The sequence below is a fragment of the Clytia hemisphaerica genome, unplaced genomic scaffold, assembly GCF_902728285.1.
Source record: "Clytia hemisphaerica strain Z4C2 unplaced genomic scaffold, Clytia hemisphaerica genome assembly, whole genome shotgun sequence".
Classification (NCBI taxonomy): Eukaryota; Metazoa; Cnidaria; class Hydrozoa; order Leptothecata; family Clytiidae; genus Clytia; species Clytia hemisphaerica.
Genome location: NW_027104218.1, coordinates 573,022 through 591,731, shown reverse-complemented (window position 1 = coordinate 591,731; position 18,710 = coordinate 573,022). Strand labels below are relative to the sequence as shown.

General features: G+C 34.5%; 4 protein-coding genes across 4 annotated transcripts; 1 reads left to right on the top strand and 3 right to left on the bottom strand.

Moving 5' to 3' along the window:
* Positions 1 to 1,194: 1,194 nt before the first annotated feature.
* LOC136815796 (uncharacterized) lies at positions 1,195 to 4,036 on the bottom strand. Its single transcript, XM_067072248.1, has 3 exons — positions 3,762 to 4,036; positions 2,725 to 2,848; positions 1,195 to 1,978 (listed from the first exon to the last, which is right to left on the bottom strand). The coding sequence occupies exons 1-3, from the start codon at positions 3,914 to 3,916 to the stop codon at positions 1,445 to 1,447; spliced, it is 813 nt and encodes a 270-aa protein (XP_066928349.1). The 5' UTR covers positions 3,917 to 4,036; the 3' UTR covers positions 1,195 to 1,444.
* A 4,303-nt stretch (positions 4,037 to 8,339) lies between these two features.
* LOC136815759 (uncharacterized) lies at positions 8,340 to 10,211 on the top strand. Its single transcript, XM_067072209.1, has 4 exons — positions 8,340 to 8,633; positions 9,137 to 9,415; positions 9,618 to 9,718; positions 10,047 to 10,211. Exons 1-4 carry the CDS (start codon positions 8,511 to 8,513, stop codon positions 10,117 to 10,119), a joined length of 576 nt encoding a protein of 191 aa, XP_066928310.1. The 5' UTR covers positions 8,340 to 8,510; the 3' UTR covers positions 10,120 to 10,211.
* A 2,467-nt stretch (positions 10,212 to 12,678) lies between these two features.
* LOC136815795 (uncharacterized) lies at positions 12,679 to 14,000 on the bottom strand. Its single transcript, XM_067072247.1, has 2 exons — positions 13,609 to 14,000; positions 12,679 to 13,145 (listed from the first exon to the last, which is right to left on the bottom strand). The coding sequence occupies exons 1-2, from the start codon at positions 13,989 to 13,991 to the stop codon at positions 12,767 to 12,769; spliced, it is 762 nt and encodes a 253-aa protein (XP_066928348.1). The 5' UTR covers positions 13,992 to 14,000; the 3' UTR covers positions 12,679 to 12,766.
* A 1,938-nt stretch (positions 14,001 to 15,938) lies between these two features.
* Positions 15,939 to 18,489, bottom strand: LOC136815794 (uncharacterized). The gene is made up of 4 exons (XM_067072246.1): positions 17,691 to 18,489; positions 17,397 to 17,494; positions 16,821 to 17,202; positions 15,939 to 16,605 (listed from the first exon to the last, which is right to left on the bottom strand). The coding sequence occupies exons 1-4, from the start codon at positions 18,395 to 18,397 to the stop codon at positions 16,002 to 16,004; spliced, it is 1,791 nt and encodes a 596-aa protein (XP_066928347.1). The 5' UTR covers positions 18,398 to 18,489; the 3' UTR covers positions 15,939 to 16,001.
* Between the last annotated feature and the right edge of the window lie 221 nt (positions 18,490 to 18,710).

Here is an 18,710-nt window from a genome sequence, read left to right as displayed (position 1 = left end):
TGTTTAACAATTGACCCAAGACTGTTTAACGATTCACCCAAGACTGTTTAACAATTTACCCGAAACTGTTTAACAATTGACCCGAAACTGTTTAACGATTCACCCAAGACTGTTTAACAATTGACCCGAAACTGTTTAACGATTCACCCAAGACTGTTTAACGATTCACCCAAGACTGTTTAACAATTTACCCGAAACTGTTTAACAATTGACCCGAAACTGTTTAACAATTGACCCAAGACTGTTTAACGATTCACCCAAGACTGTTTAACGATTCACCCAAGACTGTTTAACAATTTACCCGAAACTGTTTAACAATTGACCCGAAACTGTTTAACAATTGACCCAAGACTGTTTAACGATTCACCCAAGACTGTTTAACAATTTACCCGAAACTGTTTAACAATTGACCCAAGACTGTTTAACAATTCACCCGAAACTGTTTAACAATTGACCCGAAACTGTTTAACAATTGACCCAAGACTGTTTAACGATTCACCCAAGACTGTTTAACAATTGACCCGAAACTGTTTAACAATTGGCGCAAGGTTACGATTGTTTAAAATGTTCGTTCAGACTCTCTACCTATAAAAGGATTTGTCCAAGAAAATATTGATCCCAAATTCAATAAAGTTTTGCGAATAAGTAAAATTTCCACTGACAAAAAAGTTTTCCGACCTCTTCTAAATAAATTTTTGCTAAAGTTTCTCAAAAGCGTTACTCTCGGGTACCTAATAGCCGCTAATTAATTTTTTGAAAATTTTCCACCCAGGATATTCTTATTCCAATCCCCCCGCTTATTAGTTTTAGGGAAAATGTTTTTGAAAGTTCCTTCTTTTGCCGTAATTCAGCTGTATTAACCTCCTTTTCAAAAATTTTCCACCCAGGACATTTTTATTCCAATCCCCCGCTTATTGAGTTTTGAGATTTTTTCCAACCCCCCCCCCCCCCGCTTATTCCAATCCCCCCGGCTATTAGGTACCCGAGAGTATTCTGTAGACTTTTGCCCTTTTAATTGGGAAATTTTTGATTTTGTCAAGATTCTTGTTACCACTGTATATGGTCCTATATGGAATAATTCTTCGAAACGGTATTTGAAGTTTGTGTTGTCTTTTCTCTTTGCTTTACAAAATGAAAAGAAAATAGTAAAATCAATCTGAAACGATATGCTATATACAAAACAATAAGCAGCAATATACAAAACAATAAAAAAAGCTACGTTTTTTATACGTACAAACTTCGTGGGAACATCCAGAAACTTTTTAAAAACATGGGAAACAAGCGATTTTTTTTAAAACTGGTAAAAATGTTGAAAATACGAACATTTTAAGGCTTAAAACTGAAAAAGGTTAAGAACATCCGAAGGCGAAGGCTTCTTTTAAACGACGGGTATATACAAAACAATAAGAAAATCGACTAATAAATACTAAACTGACGTTCAACCTTATAAAAATTCGCCTTGGTAATGTCTACTTAAGGCAGCGATGAACCTTTCCCCAATCTCATCTTGGTCATTCTCGTATAGAAAGCGGAAGTTGTACTCCCCCAAGAAGCCACCAGCCTTGTTACAAGGAATCCCATGTCTTTTCCGAATCCAATCTTTCGCGTGTCTCTCTGGATTGGCATTGCCTTGGTAAAGGACCAGATCATCCGAAGTGGCCACATTTTCCGGTAAATTAAAACCATGCCTCGTGAAGACGGTGCCTCCTGGTTGAACTGGCACTACTTTTCCACTTTCTGGGTTATTATATCGTCCATTTTTGTTGTGGAGCAAATAACCATGGTCTCTATCACTTTGTTTGACAATCACGATGTCACACTCTGCAGTACATCGCTTTAAAATCTTTATCTCGACAGGATTTCCCGGACCACCGATCAGAGGTGGTTGATCTTCCAAAAACGCCTGACATTGCTCCCTCAGGCCTTTTACCATCTCACTCACTGTTGGTTGTGACACATCCACATTGTTGGCAATAGCCTGAGAATAGAAAAATTACGTAGATTTATATGACGACATCTTTTTTGAGTAATTTGAGAAAAACCTTGCTTTATGACGTCATAACTGATGACTGATGACTCAAAGACTCAAAGTCACCCATTTAGCTTTTAGCTTTCAAGATAATTCTTTTTCTAAACAACAAAACAAAAAAAAAACAAAAAAAGGTTGATCTAAAAAGGGTCTTATTTTTCATTTCTAATTGAGCGGTTCCCGAGTTATTTAATTAAATTTCAAAATGATCGAAAAAATCATTTTTTTGCACTTTTTTCACATAATTGCACATGACTAGAAATAAAAAATTATTGCTCTGAAAACTTTAAACTCGTTTATCTTAAGGGCTAAAAAAGATTTTGAAATCGTTCTTTTATAGTTCGAAATTGGGCAAAAAAATTAAAACAAAATTTAATTTGAAGGCTATGACATACTTAAACCGATAATCCGGTTTTTAGAAATAGGAAAATCCGGAATTCAGGAAAATTTTTCCGCCAAATTCGATAAATATTTTTTGGAAAATCAGAAAATGGGGAAAATATTCTGATTTTACTTTCAAAATGCCGAAAAACCCAAAAATTCCGAAAAAAATAGAAATATATAGCTGATACAGATGTGACTAGCTCTCGATCCTGATTACTTTTTGGGAATTAATTTATTACCCATCTGCCTGGCCTAGCTTGAAAACAACCTTAGGCATAAACATTAAATGTTAGATAAATCATTTTCCTTACTCGTATTGTGTTTTCTTGGCTCCAGAAGGCGATAACTTGTACCCAAATCAATAATTTGACATTAGAGTTCTCAAAAAACGAGTCTTTTCGAACAGAGTAAGTGTTGGTGCATTCATGACATCTCCTGAGGTAAAGAAAGAGAATTCTTCACATTATATCCCATTGTACCGGGTGACTCAGAAAAAAGTATAGGGGTTTGACAGTGTAATACACTGGATTAACATTATAGTAACTAGCAATTAGCTGACCCTACGAATGCTCCTCGCAACATTGAATTCAATGATTATAGACACTTTAAAAAGCCAATTGACGATTCAAATCAACAAATTAGATCGAAGGACAACCTTTGAAAGCAAATGGATTGTATACTTTAATCGTAGAAATTTTAGCGAGACTAATTTTAGCGTTTTAGCGAGTTTTCCCTATTTTTCCCTATTTTCGCTAAAATGAATCTCGCTAAAACACGTCGAATCGACAGATCGCTAAAATTTATCCCTGCGAAATTTCTGAAAATATTGTCTTGATACATTGTTATCAATAGGAAGGGTTTCAGTGCAAAGAAATACTAGAAAACGGATATAGTCAATAATGTAATACAAGTATTCGCTAAAATTTGTCCACGCAAAATCTTTTGAAATCGTGATTCGCTAAAAAAAAATCAAAAAAAAATCAAGATTTTCCTGACGCTAAAATTAGTCTCGCTAAAATTTCTACGATTAAAGTATTCGATTATCACATACGTATAATCGAAAGACTATGCTCATTCTCGAACCGAATTGCCGAAAGCCAATTTCCCTTGGATCGCAAGTTATCGATTAGTTTCTTAAGTATAGATTTGATGCTTATAAGAAAAAAAGGCCATTGGGCAGTTTGTTATAAAGTTGAAAAATACGGTCCTTATTAAAAGGTATGCTTCTGTGCTAGGTATCTAGCGCCGTCGATAACTGAAGAAACATATCAACATCTTCTGACCACCACCGCCGCCGCAGAAAGACTATCGTAATAATATCGAAATTAATAATAAATCCACTACTTACCAACGCTTTTGATTATTTGAAAGCTCCATATCCACGTCATATTCGTGTTTATTTCTATTTTTACATCTTCGTGACCTCGCCAAAACACCACGCTGCATTAGTTCGTACGTTAAAATTCCTTCGTCGTCGATTTGTGTAATCAATGCAAAATTCATCTTGAAATTATTTTTGTTCTAAGTGAAGTGAAGTTCTCGTGTGTTTTTTATCCTTATATAAAAAGTTTTGGGGAATCACCTTTTCGTATGAAATCTTTTAACCAATCAAATATACTTTTTGTCGGCCCATTCTTTTTATCTACCACCACCTGCGTGTATATTGTTGTATTAATTATCTCCCAATTATCTGTAGATTATATACTGTAGAAACAATTTTTTCTGAACACTGTCAAAATACTACAATTACATAACAAGATAATTGCTGTCAAATAATGTCGGTCCTTCAAAAAGCTCCAGAAGTGTGAAACTTGAATTTAGAAAGAAAGATAGAAAATTATGGAATATAATTGGTTGGAATTAGAGACACTTAGTCACCTGCCTGTCAAAGAAAAAGTTAAGCGGTTATTAATATGCTATGTAATGTGGGGGCGTACAAGGATCTGTGTCACCGAAATACCGACGATTTTTTTTGAATTCACCGAAAAACCAACAATTATTTAGCCAAACACCGACACACCGACATAAATTTTTTCGAAACAAATGAATTCTTTTGCCGTTTTCGTGTTGTATTTTACCACCTTCTTCAACTTTCATTTGAATATTTGGCCAAAGTATTTTTTACTATATCTCTGTTCTACAGGTCTCGTGACGGATATTTTCCTTTAAGTATGTATTACATCAGGCCATGCATGGGGTGATCATACGAACATGCTGACGCATGCAACTCACTAGCAAGTGCGAAAATATCCCCGGTGGTTATTTATAAAAACTTACCCTTAAAAACGTCACAACCCGTAAGTTGGATTATATGAAAATCTAATGTTTTGCAAGAATTTTTCAAAATATCAACTGCAGCGGGAGAATTTTTCGATTAGTTCGATTGTATGTATGTGACGTTTGAGCACCCAGGCGTAATGCCAATTTTAATGAATGTCTGTACTCTCTGATCTGTAATAGACGTCTCCCCCTGCTAATTAAATTTTTCGAAATTTTTTTACCCAGGACATTCTCATTCCAATCCCCCCCCGCTTATTATTTTTTGGGAAAATGTTTTTGAAAGTTCCTTCTTTTGCACTAAGTCTTCTGTATGTAAGTTTTACATTTTTTTCCAACCCCCCCCCCCAGCAATTACAACTAATACTTTTTTCCATTGAGTAAATTAATCTTTTTGTGATGTTTTGATGTGATTATTTTAAATTTTTATCCTGAGGTAAAATTTTCCTGGATCATTAGAAAACATCGGTAACATAGGCAAACGGCGGCCACCCAAGGGTAATCGCAGCGACTTATTTTAGAGGCTAAATTTCACACGTTTTTAAGTGGAAAAAAGGAAAGATTTTTTATAGCTTTGGAAAGCTCAGGATTTCTAATTTCCAAAATTACTATACCTACATACAAAAAGTCTGAGACAAAACTCAATTATTCTCAGCCCAAAATCTTTTTAAACTTTTCAAAAAGTGAAATGCAAGGGCATCTTTCTATTTTTTCCAAGGGTGACCGCGATTTTCCTACGAATTTTGCAACCATACATGTTGCCGTTCAATGACTTTTAAAACTTATAAATTGCTTGGTTTTTAAAAACAATTGAACTACCATTCGATTTACTGATGTATTTTACTATACTCAGCCGAATTTTCTAACGAAATAAACAAAGAGTCTTGGAGAAATCCTGACGTTTGTACAAAAATCCAATGGAGGCAGTTATTTCACTTTTTTGCATTTTTTCAACATACCCCAAAGAAATCTCGCCTAACCGCCTCTAAATCTTCTTCTTTTAGAAAATCAAAACAGAATTGAAAAATCTTTACTCGTTATCCTGGGATTACGTTTTTAGTGACCCTTATTTTTTGACTGGTCAGCGGTTGATAAAAGGTTTGCGCGATACGTCACCACCTGTACGGTGACGTCATCAATTCCAAATTTTTCCTGTGAGGTCCTTTCAAGGTACAGTATATGGCCCGCCCAAAACGGAGACGGCCCCCAAAACGAAGGTTTTCATTAAAATGAAAATTCTGACTTGTAGATTTATCAGAATCAAACGATTTTTGTTTATTTTGAAAGAATGATGGTTATACTTAAAAATGAGCATGTTTTTGCTGGTTTGAGACGGATTCAAAATAACATATTTGCGTCTAAAGGAAATATTTTAACACCTAAATTAGATAAAAATTGCATATAACTCACTCTAGCTCCTTGGATATTGAAAATAAGTTATGAAAACGTGGTATAGGAAACTTTCTACATCTAATGACGTTCAGAAAATGCAAAAACTATGTTCAAAATTTTGTATTCATATCTTAAAGATATCTCGAGAAATCGCTAAAGTGTCAAACCTCCGTTTCGGGGGCCATTAGAAAAAAGCTACATATCTTTAAGCGATTGAAAAATATTGTTGAAATTGAATATTTTGAAAAAGAACTTCCAGGAAATAAAGTAGAGATGTAAAAGATTTTCATGCAGCAAAAATTTTTGTAAAATCTCTTTTCCTCTAGATTTGAGAGAAATTTCAAATTTGATCGCCGTTTTTGGGAACACATACTGTAAGGCCCATTCCTGCAAAGTTTCACGATTAAAACCCAACTAGATCATAAGTTATTAAAGCCTGGTGGAAAACACCCTCCCTCCCCCTTAGGGATACTACTCTCAAAAAAGCTTAGGGTAAATAGGGTTAAAGTTATGTATATACCTGTACAATAAAAATATAAATTCACAGATTGCTAAAGAAAGAAATCGAGCGAAAATAGGAATTTTGAAATAATAAACTAACTTATTGCTACACGGTGTTTCATGCTATGCAATCGTCAGGCAATTGGTTGCGGTTTTTTTTTTGCAACCATATATACCTGTACATAAACAACAAAAAGATGAAAATGACTCGCTCAAAAATGAAAATATTATTTATAAACACATATTATTATCCATAAAGCGGTCATTAAGTAAGCCATTAAATATTCGAACGGCGGGCGGTATTGAAAGGTTCTATGACTCAAATAGTCATACCCGCGCTGAGAAAACTAAGGCGTCGCGCTTCAGAGGGCTAAAATATCAATAACCGCCCTGGTTATAGGGCGATAACGTCATTTGCAGCCCGCTCAGAACTTTATTGAAGTCGTTGCATTGAAGCGAAAAGACTAAACTAACTCCGCTTCGCGTCGGGCCCAAATGACACTCTCGGGCTAATAATCAAACTGCGCGGGCAGAAAATAACAACAACGACCTCAAACCGAATGCTATTGTTATATTATTCCGAAGGAATTCAGCTTTGAAGGGGTTATTTAACAATTTTTATGGGGGGAACATGGATTTATCGGACTTTATCGTGCCAAAATTTCAAGTTTTATTTTACACACGCGCGAACAAAGGAATGGTGTGAGTTGTTTCAAAGTATAACATTAAGAATAACACTCTCCCTTTGAAACGGCTCTTCACATTTTCAAAAAGCTCCAGAAGTGTGAAATAACTTGAATTCCAATTCCAATTATGGAATATAATTGGTTGGAATTAGAGACACTTAGTCACCTGCATGTCAAAGAAAAAGTTAAGCGGTTATTAATATGCTATGTAATTGCACCCCAATAAAAAAACTTCCCTTTCTTCCCTGCCCAACTTATTTACACGATAAACAATAGTAAACGATTTTACTAGTTACCAGGCTTAATGATTTGAGGATTCCCAGGATTCGAAAATTACTATTTATTTGCATGTAGTGGATTTTTGAACTAGTAATTGGGATCTAGTAATTTGTTCAAGTAGTATCACGGTAACATAATGGCAGCGAATGCAGTACATCGGGGATTCATGCAAAGATGGGGTGCCCTACTTTTTGGTCGTGATAAGGCAGCAATTATTCACTTTCTGCAAGCTAGAAGTTTGATTTCTGTGCGAAAAGATTGTCCAAATTGCCAAAATCCAATGCACATGGAAAGAGATGCAAGATGCACTGATGGTTACCGCTGGTAAGACTATTTAATTTTTTTGTTAAACAGTTTTTGTTTTTTTTTTGGTTTATTTTATTGGTCTATTTTAGCCATTTCAGACCGTTTTAGCCCCTCTTCGGGGACTGTAACTTCTGATACAAGAAAGATATGAAAAATCTGACTGAGCACAGATTTGAAATCACCAAAGTTTAAATATTCTAAAAAGTATTACAGTACTTCATGATTTCTAAATCAGTAGAAAAAATCTTCATTTTTTCTTCTTCACTTTTCATCTCCATTTTTCAAATTTCAAAAAATTTTAAATCTATTAAAATATTCTGCAAAAAATTATCTTTCCAACGGTGTATAACTTTTTAATATAGAATGAATGGGTGCTGAGATAATATCAAAAAAAATAAAGTGTCCACATAATTTTGAGACAGACTATACAAGGATTTTAAGATTTTGATTAGAATTGGGAAATTTTATGGTACATTTTCAGGAGATGCAACCGACCATGTCGGAAAGCACTGCGAATCAGGGATGGTACAATCTTCTCAGACTGGAAAAGAAAATCGCTACCGGACCTTTTTTTAATTATATATTTGTGGTCGAAGAAGATAAGCTGCGTGAAAGTAGTCAATATTGTGCGAATCAACAAGGACCATGTAATTCAAATGTTTCAAAAGTTAAGAAGAGTGTGTCAAAATGATCTTCAAAGGAACCCCATCCGGGTTGGTGGTGGTGGCGCAAATTTTGTCGTTCAAATTGACGAAAGCCAGTTTCATCACAGACGAAGGGTATAATTTGATCAATTGATTTTGAGCTGTAAGGTACCGGGTGTTAAAAAAACGGAACAAGTTTGAAAAGTTGTGAAAAAATTTTACAAATGCTATCGACTTAATTTGTTAGGCTAACTTAAATTTTGAGTTTTTAAATTTGCTTTATTCGTTCAAAAGTTATGAAGAAAAACGACAAATTTTCTTTTAAAATAACATCAAAAAGTTTTTCCGTTTTTTTTAAACACCCGTGTAGTTCATAAAATTTTAAAATTTTAAGGATATCAGAAGATTTAGATATCCAACGATTTTATATCAGAACAAAGTGTAGAACATTCATAGCCAAAAAACGTTGTTTGGAATTTTATTATTCTCGATGATTTGAAAATTTGAGAAGATTTCTAAAAGTCTCGAAAAGTCAAGAACAGCGCCGAGTCTCGACCAAATTTTATCCGTTCTTATAAAATAGTGTGCGCCTTGAGAGTCTTTAAACATGCATAAACAAGTATTATTTTCATTTTTAGGCTGGAGTAGGACGCGTTGCCCAAAATCCGGTATGGGTTTTTGGCTTGGCCGATACGAGGTTTGTACCCGCCAAAGGATATATGGAAATTGTCCCAAGGAGGAATCGCGCTGTTTTGACTGGGGTGATCAATCGTGTCCTAAATGCCAACAGCATTATCCATAGCGACGAATGGAGGGCATACATCAATCTCCCACAATTCGTTCCAAATTGTATTGGCCATGACACGGTTAACCATACGTACCACTTTGTAGATCCTCAAACAGGGGCTCACACGCAGGTAAGCGATAATTACTACTCTTTAGAAGTTGAAATTTGTCTTCAAATTTCTCATATATTTCTGAACGGATCAAAAGTTACAGACCAACAAGCTAGAGTTAAAATGGCAAAGATGGGCGAAACGGGCCAGCTTTTTGGAGCTATAACTTTACATAAATCAAGTTAAGATTATTTCGTTAGAAACCTATTTCTTATATTTTTAGAATATAGAGTCATATTGGAACCGCTTCAAATTGAAAATCAAGGCTATGAAAGGGATCAGGCGTGTTGATCTTCAAAGTTACATGGACGAGTTCATGTGGAGGTAACTAAAAATTTAATAGTTTTTAGAAATTATGTTTAAAGGTTTTGTTTTGTTATGTAAAGTTTTCGTTTGCTAACTCAGCTTTTTTAAATTACAAGCTATTTTGTATTGAATAGACACAGATGTTTAGCAATTTTCGATCGAAAACCAAGAAAATTCAAAATATTTGTTTATCTCAGCGAAAAAAGACAATATGCCGACTCTGGTCTAATATGAAATATATGCCCAATCTGAGACAGAGTTACTTAAGCTAATACAAAGCCTTTATTTTATCCAAAAATAATTTAAATAAACTCTGTTAACTATTGACTGTCTTGTTTTATTACAGAGATTGGTACGGACTTGACCAGCCATTCGACAACATCATCGCTTGTATTAATATCGACTACCCCCAAACATGATTTTGATGTTGCTCCAGCTATTTTGTTTATTCCCTTGTATATATATTTTTATAGTACTTTTTCAACATGTGAAAAAAAAGTTGAAAGTTGAACATCTTTGTCCATCTTCTTATTGAAATAACCATAAAACTTCAAAGTGGCCTAAATACTTGTAGCTTGAGAGTTAGACAATCGTTTTGGTACCATTAGAAGGCTATTTTTATTCTCTTTCTAAAAGCTTCCAGTATATGCCCCTTTAAATTAAGCGGTCAGGAGTTATCACCAAAAGTCTGTGGTTGGTATTTTGGATTATTCTGGACACATAAACTAAACAGGTCTTCCGATTTTAAAGGGTTAACATTCAGAGCTCCGGATAGATTTTAGGTATACACGGGGTAGATGATATTTACTTGTGGTTTTGGACCTTAGAAAGGTTATTTCCTTAACATTGGACATTGGGGGACATTGTTAAACTGAGTCAAGGGGGCATTGTTAAACCGAGTTAAGGGGACATTGTTAGGGAACATTCTTGAACTGAGTCAAGGGGATATTCTTAAACCGAGTTAGGGGACATTGTTAAATTGAGCTAGGGAACATTGTTAAACTGATTTAGGGGAGATTCTTGAACTCAGAGTTAACTTTTTTCTATTGTTTAAATCCGCTAATTTCGCCATTTTTTATCCGTTGGCATGAGATTTTCAGTAACGAGATACTCTACAGTCTTGGTTGAATCGTTAAACAGTTTCGGGTGAATCGTTAAACAGTTTCGGGTGAATCGTTATACAGTCTTGGGTGAATTGTTAAACAGTCTTGGGTGAATTGTTAAACAGTCTTGGGTGAATTGTTAAACAGTCTTGGGTCAATTGTTAAACAGTTTCGGGTCAATTGTTGAACAGTTTCGGGTGAATTGTTAAACAGTCTTGGGTCAATTGTTAAACAGTCTTGGGTCAATTGTTAAACAGTCTTGGGTCAATTGTTAAACAGTCTTGGGTCAATTGTTGAACAGTTTCGGGTGAATTGTTAAACAGTCTTGGGTCAATTGTTAAACAGTCTTGGGTCAATTGTTAAACAGTCTTGGGTCAATTGTTGAACAGTTTCGGGTGAATTTTTAAACAGTCTTGGGTCAATTGTTAAACAGTCTTGGGTCAATTGTTAAACAGTTTCGGGTAAATTGTTAAACAGTCTTGGGTGAATCGTTAAACAGTCTTGGGTCAATTGTTAAACAGTTTCGGGTAAATTGTTAAACAGTCTTGGGTGAATCGTTAAACAGTCTTGGGTCAATTGTTAAACAGTCTTGGGTCAATTGTTAAACAGTCTTGGGTCAATTGTTGAACAGTTTCGGGTGAATTGTTAAACAGTCTTGGGTCAATTGTTAAACAGTCTTGGGTCAATTCTTAATCTGGTGGAGGGCAGATCGTTGAACAGGTGGGCAGATTCTTTATCTGGAGGGGAGTACATTCTTTATCAGGTTTGGGGCAGATGCTTTATCAGAAAGGCAGATTCTTTAACAGTCTTGGGCCAATTGTTAAACAGTCTTGGGAGAATTCTTTAACAGTTTTAAGTGCTTTTTTTCAATAAATCTGGTCAGTAAAATCATCGTTGGGCGAATTCTTTATCTGGCTCGAAAACTGATAAAGAATTCAACCAGCGCCCACGGAAACCTTACCTGATCCGAAAATTCCCTTTGGAAATACTCATACAGCAGCGAAAGGGGTTCATAGAGTATTAAAAATACAAAAACAAAGGAGAAAATACTATCTTACCTGGTAGATCTTTTGCATATTTTTGACGCTATTGGATGCGCTGGAAGATTGGGTGTATTCTTGACGTAAGCTGGATGACATTTTGTTTATTTTTTTTTATTTGAATATATAGTGTGTTTTTTTACACTGAAAAATACAAAAGTGTTGTTGGGTTAAGAAAGTGAGATCATCAGTTTTCTGAAATCAATCAACACCTTAGAGACACGTCCCAGTACAAAATTTACAAATTTTCGAAACCTATATAAACAATTGGTTCAATCAAATTCAGTCAGAATAAAAAATTCCATATCACGGTTTGCGCAATGGCGTGATTCTTGCATGCGTGACGGAGTTTCGAAAAGTTTCAAGAATAATGCGTGATTTTGGCTATTTTTGCATGTTTTGTGATATCACGATGAGAGAATTTTCACAATTTTGTGATGGTGAGGAAGCAAAAAATCAAATTCGGCGTACTGGCGCGATAAGGGGTGCCGCTGGAGGCCTCAGTAAAAAATGAAAAAGACAAGGAATACAACTTATAATACATAAAAATATTTTAAAATATAAACATCTCATTTTTAGATCCCTAAATGGAAGAAAATAATATTCTCTTAAAAATATAAGAATGCTGTTCTGACAACGTAAGGATTTATACACTAAAATCAACAAAATTGATATGTAATCTCCGTATGCTTGGGGAAAACTTCTGTTCTTCAGAGATAAAAAATCTCCTTCGTAAATGCACTTCAGGCTCACTACTAAGGCCATACAAAATGCCTGTGCTTAGTGATAAAAGTATTATAAAGGAAAAAAGCAACACAACAAAAAAAACTCAAGCAACACAAAAGCTCAAGATATATTGCAGACAAAGCTTTTAGAATTCAAAAGATTTTGATAAATTTCTAACATCTTTTCAGTTATAAAATTCAAGGTGATCTTCTGAAATTGACTTTCTGTAACATTCTGGACGTTTTCGAACACACCAGATGCATCGTACATCCACTTCTCACACAATAATGACCCAATAGACATTGATCTTGAAGCTCCTTGCCAGCTAGAATGAGATGTTGTCGCTCAACAGAAGTTCCGTCTAGAGTTTTGATTAATTGTTTTAGTTGCTTTACTGTCATACAAGAAACGATTCGAATTGTATGCGTTTTGTTACCGTTTAACGATTTCACGTAGATTTTCGAATACTCGTCTGCCACCGATTTTTGTTTTCGCTTTCGTGATTCCTTTATTGGTATTGGAGGGTTTGGTTCAGTTTCATCGTAGATCCATTTGCATTCTTTATTGAAAAGCTTTCTGTAAATTAAATGTCAACCAAAATAAATGACTGTTGAAATAAAGGACCCCGAGCTTGGTAAAAAAAAGCTATATCTGTATTAGCGATTTGAGCTTACTCTTGTAGGCTTTACGACACGTTTACTCTGTTTTAATGACGCAAATTTCATGCAATTTTCCCCCAGAATATTATGGCTACCATTTTTCATCTCACTAGACCGGAGTTTTTTCCTGATCAATACAGAAAAAACGGTCGTTAAATTGGACGTCTTAAAAAAACGCAATATATCAGCTGTTGTAAGAAACGTACAACCACAGAAAGAATACCGATAGTTTAACCCACTACAGTTTTATAATATCTGGTGAAAAAAATTCACTTGTCCTACGTAAAAAAATGCCATTCACCTATATCTTCGCCTTAAAATCCATCAAACGTTACATAAGCTGTGCACTATTCAAGCACAACAGAAAAGATAAAAAATACCTATATGCAATTGCAGTGTTATATCTTCGCTTTTTCTTGGACGTTTCAGAGGAGATGGACATCTCTAGAGAGTGATGTATGAAATCAACCATAGGATTTATCTTATTCACCAACAACATGAACTGTTGATAACGTTCTGTGCACTGCACATGCGCATTCCATAACGACTCCATGATTTGACTTGTCGAATATTTCATTTGATTTTTAACACCAGTATCAAAAGCTAATACTTTGATGGTCATAAATTCTAGATAGTGGTCCCATAAAATGTTTATCGCAGTTTTTGATAGGTTTTCTTTTCTCCAGAATAAATCGCAAATGTGATTCTTTCCATTATATGTTGATAAAATGTCTTTAGCTTTAAAAGCATTCATTCTTTGCATTAAAATCTTTCTGAAGCAGTAATAGAAAATAAAATAAAAATTATTTGCGTTCTGGTGTCGTGTTCGAGACGATTATGCTACAATTACATTCTTCTCGCTTCGCTCGCTTTAAATGTGCCGTTCAGCTCTCGATTATTTGAAAAACTTTGATGTCAAAATAGAGGAGTGAGATTAGATTCTTCAGGCGGCAAAGACACACAGACAAACATATAATAATGTAAATTTTTTTGTCAAATTCAAAAAATAGTAAACAAGTAACAATTTTAAGTTGCGCTTCTTAAAAAGTCTTAGTTTGTACTTTTAGATTTTAATGTTTTTATAGATTTTGTTCTTTTCTAGATAAAAAGACTTTTTTATTTTGTTTTGAAAATAATTCGAATGTCATTAATCAAATAAGGTCGATAATTACATTCGAAAAGATGTAAAGGAAGAGAAAAGCTAGCCAAGGTAGAAATTCAAAATGCTCTTAATGTAGATGGGTCTTTAATTTCAAATCAAAGGCTTAATGAAGTCTAGACCAGACTCTATCAACTCAAAAGTCATCTTTTAAAGAACAAAATATTTCAAAGATGAAAGTGGTGACGCATAAACACACAAACACACAAAAATATATACAACCATACATACAAACAATGGCTATCAATAACATAAAAGTGTCGCACTAGATATCAAGGGAGATTCAGGAGAACCCTCCCTGATTCCTCGCCGGACACTAAAACAGTCTTCCTTAAGAGGGTGATAATAAAAGATAACCCTAATACAAAAGACATAAAAAAAATCAAAAAAGTTTTAAATATCTAAATTTTGATATATTAAAAATTTTCTACGTACAAGATAAAATTTGCCCAGATTATATTACCTGTATGCAATCTACCTGTTGAAAAATAAATCAACATTATACTGCGACGTCAATTTTGTAACAAATTGAAAAAAAGTACTCGTACTAAAACAACGATAATTGCTTTTGTAATCAAGTTATAGATTTCAAATTTCAGGAGACGATGGAAACTAGGTAAGTAAAAATCCCTGTGAAAATTATAAAGTAAGCTCGATAAATTTTAAAGATACGTCAAAAATAAATTATGTTGCGTTTTTTTTGGTCCACCCGGCTGAATGCCACTCTTTAGTATAAAACAAGTATTACTAAACCTGTTTTATATGGCTTAGTGCAATTGACATGGAGTAGTCAAGTGTAATTTTCATGCAACCACATCACCAACAAAACTTGATATCCTCGTTATCAAAATAGTCACAATCTTGGCTATTTTCGACGGCGGGACGGTAGTTAAAAAAACAAAAAATGTTATATTTTGGAATAATAATGAAAAAAGAAGTAAAAAAAATAAAGTAAAAAAAAAGAGAAAGAAAACGAAGAAGAATGAGGACAAATTTTTTACGAGAATTAATTTCCCAGGTAGCCATTCTCTAAAAATAATTAGGGTGTCGAAAATACTTACTAGCTACCCAAGAGAATTCTTAAAGATTGAAAAATAGAGACAAAACAGAAGACGCATAACAATTTACAGAAGAAAATGGATAAAAAAATATTTTCACAAACTTTCACCACACATCAAACATAATTTGACGAGGTTGCTGCCAACATAAGATTAAAAAAAAAAGACACCTAATCCTTGATGAATCCACAATCATGGACAAAATATTTGAGACTAAGGGGATTTCCCGGCGAAATTTTAAACACCACAAATGATTTTTAAGCGCCTTAGACTACAGTTTGAGACTTAGGACCTGGGATCTCAGGATTTAAAAGCTCAAATTTACTCGAATAAGGCTTGGAATATAGCCTAGAAGCCACCGAACCCCCTCTAAAATCGAAATATTCAATGAAAGAAAGTGGAAGTGCTAAAATAGCAATTCTCGCTCGAACTTTAAATTTTGAAAAACGTTAAAATACACTAAAATCTCAATATATTTCAGCCAAGGTTGCAGATCTCAACTTGCACAAAAAGGACGCACTATCTCAAAACAATGCTGCTCCAAACTTGTGGACAACTATTTCTTATTCCGTCGACTGGCGCGTGATTCGACGTAATGGATAGTACACAAATCTGTTATTTCATATTCTGATAATGATTTATGATTTTCAAGATGCTTGCCGCTAAAACATAGAAGAGAGGACTCAGTAGGGACATCCTGCCTTTGCGCAAGCATTTCTTTTAACTTTAGAACTGTTATTGATGGCGTTATTGTAAATCTTTCAAAAAACGTGAGTTTGCCAGTGGAGTGTGTCTTTATGTTGACGGTCAAGGACTCGATTTGATTATTTTGTTTACGTTTACGTGATTTGTTATTAGATGTAGATGCATAGTTTACATTATCAGCAGAGGTTGATTTAGATGATTTTGAAACAGATTTAGTTGTCTTTGTAAGAGTGCCATTATTGGTGGATATTAAAGGGTCATTAGCTGATCTTGATGATTTTGAATGAGCATTGTGTGTTAATTTATTAGATGTATTACTATTGGAGTTTTTATCTATTGTACTTGGTCGATCATTTGTAGTGTTTGGTGTATTGGGTACCGATACTTCTATTGTTGGAATTTCATCATCCTCTTGTGTGGAAGACAACCACGGACATTCTTTCTTGAATAGTTTCCTGATGAACAAAACATGGATATATAAATGTGTTTGGTGTCATAAACTCAGAAGGACATAGTATAAGCTACTTAAACATGACACATTCCAGCCAGCTTAACAGGGAAATTATTGAGTAATTTTCGTCCAATGGAAATGAAAAGAGTAAAAGCAGATAAAAAAACAATCCCGGACTTAACAAAACCTGCAAAAATTGCGAACAAAATGACTCAATACCTGTAAGCTTCTTTCGTATTCTGGATTTGTCTCTTCTTGGTTTCTTCAGTAGAATTGGCGTGCTCAATAGAAGGGTCCAAATATTCGATTAAAGGATTAATGTTATTGATTAATGCCATGAATGTTCTGTAATTATGTGTGTTCAAAACATGTGCGTGCCATAGTTTATGCATTTCAGTGCAAGTTGAGTATCGTATCAGTCCATCGAGCCCGGTATCGCAGCCTATTATTTTGATGGTCATAAACTCAAGGTAGCTATTCCATAATATTTTCATTTGTGGAATTTGTAGGTTTTCTCTCTTGGCGAATTCATCACATATGCCACGTTCGTTATAATAAATGGATAAGTGATCTTTTATCTTACAAGCTTCAATTGGTGCACCTGGAGTGTAGGGAAAATTATGATGGAAATTTTAAATTGAGCTTGTCGGACTCAAAACTTTTGATTGATATTATATCTGAAAAAAAGTGATGTGAGTTTATTCCAAGCACCATCCAAAAACATTCACATTCAGTCATTCCCAAAAATTTTCAAATTGTTAAACGAATACCAATCTAAATTCGTATGATAGTTACCATGGCCATAAGGAACAGTATTTGGAGGTTGTTTTTCGACATTCGTTGTAGGAAGCTTGTCAACGTTCATAATTGGCGTGAAATCAAAGTGAATCGATCTGATTGTACAAAGATAGAAAAAAGAAATCAATCATATCATATCAAACTATTTTTCAGGCATATAAAACGCCACAACCAAAATCATCCTAGTGATGGTAGATCCCAACAATAAATGACAAAAGAAAATCAAAACACTATTAACTTTTGAAAGACCAGACTCTTTAATTGGTTTAGAGAGAGAAACACAATGCTTACTCAGCATGGTTAGAGGTTTCATTCCTTAATCTTGACTCATCAAAGGACGATACTGACGAATTTTGACTTCCAGGGGATTCTGGATCAGCTGGTGAAAATAGCTTTGGCGAAGCCGAATCTGCAGCGGAATTGGGTGAACTCTGTGGACTATCCTCTATGCATTCCATCCCTGATCTAAGCGTCCTATTAGTGGATCTTCGAGATTTGGATGAGATGATGTCAGAATCTTCATCATCTATTACTGGAGGTTGTTTTCTAGGTGATTTCCTCAGAGATTGACGTTTTTTTGTGTTTTTTTGAGGCGGAGAATCGACTTCTGATTCTGAAGGACTCTCAGTCTCATCACCTGAAGTTTGTGGGTTGTCGTCATCTATTACTGGAGGTTGTTTTCTAGGTGATTTCCTTGGAGATTGACGTGTTTTTGTTGACTTGTGAGGCAGAGACTCAACATCTGATTCTGAAAGACTCTCAGTCTCATCACCTGAGATTTGTGGGTTTTTTTCGTTTTCTCCACTGTGTTTTTTGTTACTCTCGATTTCTGAGTCTACAGTTTCACCATCACTCGATTCGTTTTCTGTGGATGATTCAATAACAATCGCACGTTCCCGGAAACTATATTTTGATTGTTGCGGAGGTTTCGTGTTGGCTGTTGTTCTTTTGTTGTTAAGTCTCCCACTCTGTGTATTCAGTTGCTTTTTTGTTTTCATTTTTCCCCTTTGAATTTCTATTTTATTAAGTAAATCATTTGGAAAGATTTCTTCTTCAGAGAACCTTATTAGTAATAATGATAATAACAAATAATATACACGCTTTTTCTTTTATAAGAATAGTGTACTTTGGTTGAGGGTGAGCATTATTCTTATTTTTCTATTGTTCTAAACAATAGGCCTATTGTTTTAAACCCAAAATTTCACCCTGATATTCTTATAGAAGTTATTCTTATAAAAGAAAAAGCGTGTAAGTTGTATGCTAAGAAAAATTCAACAGCTTTTTTAAACAGCTGAGGAATTGTTTCCAACA